Here is a 6,818-nt window from a genome sequence, read left to right as displayed (position 1 = left end):
AGTTGCAGTAGGAGTGGAGGTCGCCATTTTGATTTATGGATGACTGAAATTGCAATATTGTACTGTACTTTTCTCGCTCGTGAAGTACGATATTAAATTTCGAAGAAAATAAATAAATAAATAAATAAAATGTGTAAGAATATTTAAACTGCATTTTGTTATTTTTTTAAGTTAGGATTTCATTCATGGTGTGGTGTTGTTGTATGAATGTTCTTTTGGAAATTTTAAATTCTTTTGTGTTATTTGGAACAAATTATCATTCTGTTCCTTTTGCAGTAAACTATTTTGTAGTTTATTTTATTAAATTCTTATGTAATTAACTAAAAATATCTGAGTAAATTCATATTTATCTACAGGATCTTCAAAATAAATCTTTTTCAAACGTATTAGAATGTATGGATGACTGTTCTGTACGCAATTTATAAACCCTTTGGCCGATCTGCATCTAGGTGTAGTTACTATCCAGGATCTTCGGAGAATATAGAATATCTTAACATTACAATCCTCCAATCTCTATACCCTTATTAACTGCTAAACCCTTTGACCGATCAGGCCCAAATTTTTCTTAGTTAATCTCTAGGATCCTCAAAAAGTATAGGATACTATAAAACCTGGTCACCCCATTGATCCCCCTGATGTTATCTCCCATTCACTTCTAAACCCTCCATCGCTCCTCCTGATTTTATCTCCTATTAACTGCTAAACCCTTTGACTGATCAGGCCCAAAGTTTTCATAGTTACTCTCGAGGACCCTCTGAAAATATCGGTTACCATAAAACCTGGTCACCCCACTGCTCCTTTTGATTTTATCTCCCGTTAACTGCTAATTAGACCTCCATTCCTCCTCCTAATTTATCTCCCATTAACTGCTAAACCCTTTGACCGATCAGGCCCAAATTTTTCATAGTTACTCTCTAGGACCCTCTGAAAATATCGGTTACCACGAAATCCGAACAACCCGCTCCTTCCCCTTAAAATTTCAAGTGAAAAATTCAAGATAAATCTATCAAAAATTTTATTTTTTAGAAAATTAAACAGTACATTAAACCATGTCTGAAAAACGAAAATGTCGCCAATATTCCATTGAATAATTAAAATTTGGTTTTATTGCTACGCCAAGTAATGAGCAGTTACCAATGTGTCTTGAATGTCATCAAGTTTTTTCAAACGAAGGAATGAAGCCTTCAAGAATGAAAGAACATTTATCAAGAAAACATCCCAATAAGAAGTACAAAGATTTTGAATATTTTCTTAATTTAAAAAAGAAGTTAGACAATCGTACAACAGTTGTGAATTTATTTAAGGATTCGGCAATTCAACTTAACAAGGGTCTTGTGACTTCATACAAAATTTCATTGTTAATAGCAAAATGTGGCAAGCCTCATAATATTGGGGAAAAATTAATAATTCCAGCTGTTTGAGAAATTTTAAGTGATATGACTACATTAAATCCAAACAGTATAATTTCTTCCATTCCTTTAAGCAACAATACTGTTTCCAGATGAATTGATGAGATGGCTAATGATGATGAAGAACAACTTTGTGAAGATCTTCAAAACACAGAATTTACATTACAATTGGATGAAAGTATAGTTCGCAATAATGAAGCGTTATTACTGGTGTATGTGCGATACATTAAAAATGACAAAATCATTGAGGAAATGTTATTTGCAAAATCTTTAACTACTAATACTAAAGGTTTGTATCAGTAGTTATATCTTTAACTACTAATACTAAATTTGTATTAGTATTAAATTTGTATTGTATTTTAGTATTAGTAGTTAAATCTTTAACTACTAATACTAAAATTTTATGACTTCTATTCTCTCCAAGAATATAATATGTTAACACATTTACAATTTATATTGAAGCTAAATTTTAGAATTTAAATTAAAATAATTTTTACTTACTTCTAAGCCCCAGATGGTGCAGGTAGTATCGATACTTGATGTACCCAATAAATTTGGATCAACTTCATTCCAATCAAAAGAAGTAAGTGGAGCACAAAAATCTGAGTTTTTATTCTAGAAAGAAAAAAATAAATTTTTTATTCAAGTAGGCAAAGTTTGCTAAATTTCTTATTAGAGAGGTTGTGGCCGACGTTTTCATTGCAAAAATGTGAACGTCAGACATTCAGTGCTGCCTTCCTGTAAGCCTAGAAGTTTGACAATGGTGTTTGGAATGTCAGTGGAATCATGCTCAACATTCCAAATGCCATTGTCAAACTTCTAGGCTTACAGGAAGGTGGCTCCAAACATTCGACATTCACATTTTTGTGATAAAAATATCAGCCACAATCTCTCTATTAATAAAATCAAAAGAATTTTTGAAGTCTAAGAACTTTAAAACATTAATCTGGCCTGCAAATAGCCCACATTTAACTCATATTAAAAATTTATGGACAAAGCTGAAAATGCTGGTTGATAAAAGGGCACTAATTAATAAAGACAAACTTAAAGAAGCTATTACAGTTAGCTGAAGTAAAATAATTTTCAGACACCTTCAATGAATTTGGCAATTTGACAATGCCAAGATAAATAAAAGCTGTAATAAGATCAAGAGGAAGATCAACAAAATATTAACTCCTGTTATTTTGTTGAATATAAAGATCCTTTTATTATTACAGGTTGACATTCAAAAATCTGGAAACCTTCTGAGGAGTGCTGGATTTTTTATGGTTATACATGACGTATACATTTAACAGAAAATTACTACCTGTATAATCCTTTAAAGAAAGAAAATTGAACACTAAATGAAAAGCAAATGAAATTTTAATGTTCATCAATTAAATAAAACAGTTCTACAGAATTTTAGTTAGGCACCTCCAGAAAACAGTAGTGCGTCAATACAGTAAATTTCAAAATGAACTCTGAAATCCATGCCTAAATCTGAAGGAAACAGATTATCGATGACTGAATACAAGTTGACATTCAACCTGTATTGTTGCTGTTCAAATACTTTTTCCCAATATTGCTTTATGTAAAAAATTTTTTGGGGAAAATGGTTTTGTTTATTTTAATTTCAAATGAATAACATTTGAAATTAAAGTGATAAACATGTGATATGATAACCCAATAAATAAAATGTATATTTTGTTTTGAATATAACATTAGATTTAAATCTTATATGAATTTTTAAATTATTTGTCTAGAATTGTAAAATTCATATAATGTTTGAAACTAAAATATTTGAACTTTATCAGTCACCATTTAAGTTTGAAATTTTATTAAAGTTATCAAAAAATGTTTGCACAATTACAACTTACATTATTCAATAAACACTCTAATCTTGTATCAGTTTCTCCAGCTCTCCAAATTCTTAGATAATCACCACTTGTCGCAAGAAGGTCCGGATACATGCCTTTAGTATCTGGAATCCACACAATTTTGGTAGTTGGATATGGATGATCAAAAGTGCTTTTTGCAGTAAATTCTGATGTTTCTTCATCTAAGGAAACTATTTGAACCTACAAAACAAAAGCAAGCACAAATATAAAACCATTCATTCATTACATTTTTCAATCAATCTTCCAGAATTTGATAGTAAAAGTAGTTACAACTTGATACCTATTTAAATTAGCTGAAAACATTTGTTTAATTAAGTAAAAAAAATTAAATAATAGAAATTACAGGTTTAATTTGTCAAGTTAATATCATTTGATTGTTGTTTCTTTTTATTTCACTGTAAATGATATACTAAAACTGATCTACAATAAAATAAAAATAAAAATGTTTCAAAAAAAATGCTAGAATCGTTATTTCAGACTCATTAATATAATTAATAAACTTCTTTTAAGACATTTATTCAACTTTTTATAGAAAATATCATAATTTATCTGATATACTAATATGGCCATATGTCCCAATTTAGGTGGGACACTCTTGCATTTGAGTTTCAACCCCAAATGCTTGGTGTGTTGCATAAATGTATGGGAATGATGTATCAAATGTCATCTAGAAAGGTACAAGGCTTTTGATGTCCTCAACTTCCTAACTGGATGACACTAATATATTGTGCAGAATGCATTAATAGCCAATTGAACAATATGTTGCAAGGTGAAATTGCTCTTGCAAATGTACAGGGTGTCCCTAAAGTCTGGACACACAGGAAATCTCACTAACTATAATTTTTCTCTCCACAAATTAAATATGGCTTTAAAAGTGAAAAATAATATTGGAATTCACAGCTGAATATTGGATAAGTAAAGTTGAGAAAATTATCATCTAGGCGTTAACAACCTACAGCTATCACTATGGTTGTTTGTAGCCATAGATGTAGGTTGTTAACGCCTAGATGATAATTTTCTCAACTTTAAATATGGCTTTGTTGAATAAAGAAAGAATTGGACTAGTATTTCATATTATTCACATCCATGTGACCATATGACATGGGCATAGACATGGTCATGTAGAGTGGTCTCCTTGTTCACTTGACTTTAGCCCCTTTGACTTCTTTTTCTAAAAATGATGGAAATCATTTTCAGAAAAAAAGTCAAGGACGCTAATGTCATTTAATTCATTATTTGATACTCCAATTAAATAAATTATTGTTAATGAATTTTATTTCTTGAAAATATGTATCTTTGTATGTGTCAAGACTTTAGGGACACACTACATTTTAGATAAGTCAATCAATAGTCCAATATACTACCTCAATATAGCTTCAGTATCAGAAGTTAGTTTCATCCATGGGAATAAATGTATTAATGCAAGAGATGCATACATTTTACCATAAGCATGAAAGTTCATTGTAAAAGATAAGCTTCATTATAGAAACTCCTAGTTACCACATTTGCTAAGATATATTTTTGAATTTAAAACTTAGTTCTTATTCTACTTTTATATTTTACTTTACATCACCTTTATGTTATTTTTAGAATTTTTATGTTCTTTATATTCAAATATTTACAATTTTATGTTCTAATGTTCTGTATATGATGCATTCTATTCAGTCACCTAAGGACAGCCCACACATTAGGCTGAAAACATCAGTATACCATATTTTCTCGCATATAAGACAAGGTTTTTATTCATTTTTCTCTGCTTCAAAAACCTAGGTCATCCTATACTCGCGAGTGAAGGATTATTTGTCTTTTTGCAATAATTTTTGTGAACCGTGTATTTGCAGTTTTTATCAGATGTTCACACTTTAGTGTTTAAAAACAAAACTATTTTAACTGGATCGTTTGAATCGTTCTTGTATATTGTCAAGAGTAAAGATGAATAGAAATAGGAAAAGCAAAACTTTTGAATTAAATTCCAATCGAAATTCCAAAATCACACGGGAATGCAATATAAGTTTTAATCCATTCCCATGAAAACAGACAATTATTCGGAAATCAGAATTTGGAGAAACTCATAAGTGTGGATTCAACCATTAAGAATTGCCAAAAAAAGGTTCCCGATTGTCCAGCTTTATACGAACAAATTATGTTGTCAATTTTACAAAATTTTTCTTTAAAGTTTAAAATGCCAGTAATTTTTGCAGAACAATGTGTGCATTTAATAATATTTTACTTGTGATTAAACAAAATTACAATTGAATTAATAAATCTAATTTTATTTTGATCTTTAAAGTCACGCCTCATCTGTATGTGAGATTGTCTTATATAAATACAGTATAAGCAAATAAGTGTTTCTTAGCACCAAAGGTGTTTAGTGACGAATTATTCTTTCTGCCAAGTAAGTGTTATGTTGCATTAATTTTCAATACATTAATTTCAAAGGATGAAAATCCAAAGATCCATTATAGTTTTATGCTCATCTATAACAATGCATTTGACCAAGCTGTAATAAAGCCAAATACCCACCAACAGTTTACTCTGAAATGCAACATTTTTTACTGTATATATTTCTGAAAGTTATATCAAACAAGTAATCATGATTCACAATAAAATATATATAAATAAGCTTAAATAAATACATATATTGTCATTGATTTAATGCAATAGTAAAACATTTATAAGATATTTACTTTATTGTTATATTCTTCAATAAAACTTCCCAATGCCAAACGAAATCTTCTATCTGGTCTAACGCTCCAATTCATTGAATATACAGTCCAAGGAGCTTCATACTTATAAATTTCTTTACGTTTTGGTGGAGCCGAATGAACAGCCATTGTTAAATAAAAAACTTAAACGTAGTTTTATTAATATAAGTAAATATTAGAAAAATAACTTAAGTATTTACAACTTTCAAAACGATTTTACTTCGCGCAACAGGACTAATCTGTCAGTAATGATTTTACTTATTGCGCCACCTTGCGTATTCCACACAAATCAGAAATTTACCGCAGCCTTCTGATATTGTGTAATTGTTTTCTTTTCCTTTGCAAAATCTGATTAATTTAAAATTTTTATTTATAAATTTATTTAAATTTAATCATTTTGGTGAAAGTTTCGACAATAGTAAGCAATAGTAACGTAGATAATTCAGGCAGAATATTTTTCACGCTTTCATTACGAGTTTTCTACAAAATGTCAAATATAATTATAAACTTTGACGTTCAATAATTTTGAAAAATGAATTTTTAAATTATTTCCTATTAAATCCGGTTTCGTGGACGAATTTATTTGCAATTCGCGCGAGGATCCTCGCTTGGTTAATACTCGGCTATTAGCAGAGTCGGTAGTTAATCTACCGACTCTGCTATTAGTGTCTTGAAATTCGTTACAAACCCCACATTTATATATTTTTACTTGGTTCCGTAAAACATGGACCCAATGGTGTTTTATGACTCGATTAATGCATTTGTAACTGAAGTTAACTATATATCATAAATTTGATAAAATATCAATAAGATTAACTATAATAACA

At 29.5% G+C, this 6,818-nt stretch overlaps 1 protein-coding gene across 1 annotated transcript; it reads right to left on the bottom strand.

The window, feature by feature from the left end:
- Positions 1-1,856: 1,856 nt before the first annotated feature.
- LOC111616952 (DDB1- and CUL4-associated factor 7-like) lies at positions 1,857-6,267 on the bottom strand. The gene is made up of 3 exons (XM_023358304.1): positions 5,974-6,267; positions 3,266-3,466; positions 1,857-2,024 (listed from the first exon to the last, which is right to left on the bottom strand). Exons 1-3 carry the CDS (start codon positions 6,118-6,120, stop codon positions 1,872-1,874), a joined length of 501 nt encoding a protein of 166 aa, XP_023214072.1. The 5' UTR covers positions 6,121-6,267; the 3' UTR covers positions 1,857-1,871.
- Positions 6,268-6,818: the final 551 nt, after the last annotated feature.

This window comes from Centruroides sculpturatus, unplaced genomic scaffold (genome assembly GCF_000671375.1).
Source record: "Centruroides sculpturatus isolate CEXI.00-Female unplaced genomic scaffold, Cexi_2.0 scaffold4380, whole genome shotgun sequence".
Taxonomy (NCBI): Eukaryota; Metazoa; Arthropoda; class Arachnida; order Scorpiones; family Buthidae; genus Centruroides; species Centruroides sculpturatus.
The sequence above is the reverse complement of the archived record's forward strand: the minus strand, read 5'-3'. Positions and strand labels throughout refer to the sequence as shown.

Coding starts and splice junctions, on each gene's coding strand:
- LOC111616952 (XM_023358304.1), bottom strand. CDS start 6,120: ATGGCTGTTCATTCGGCTCCACCAAAACGTAAAGAAATTTATAAGTAT. Junction 3,467..5,973: donor TTGAAGAATATAACAATAAA/GTAAATATCTTA, acceptor TTTGTTTTGTAG/GTTCAAATAGTTTCCTTAGA. Junction 2,025..3,265: donor TAGAGTGTTTATTGAATAAT/GTAAGTTGTAAT, acceptor TTTTCTTTCTAG/AATAAAAACTCAGATTTTTG.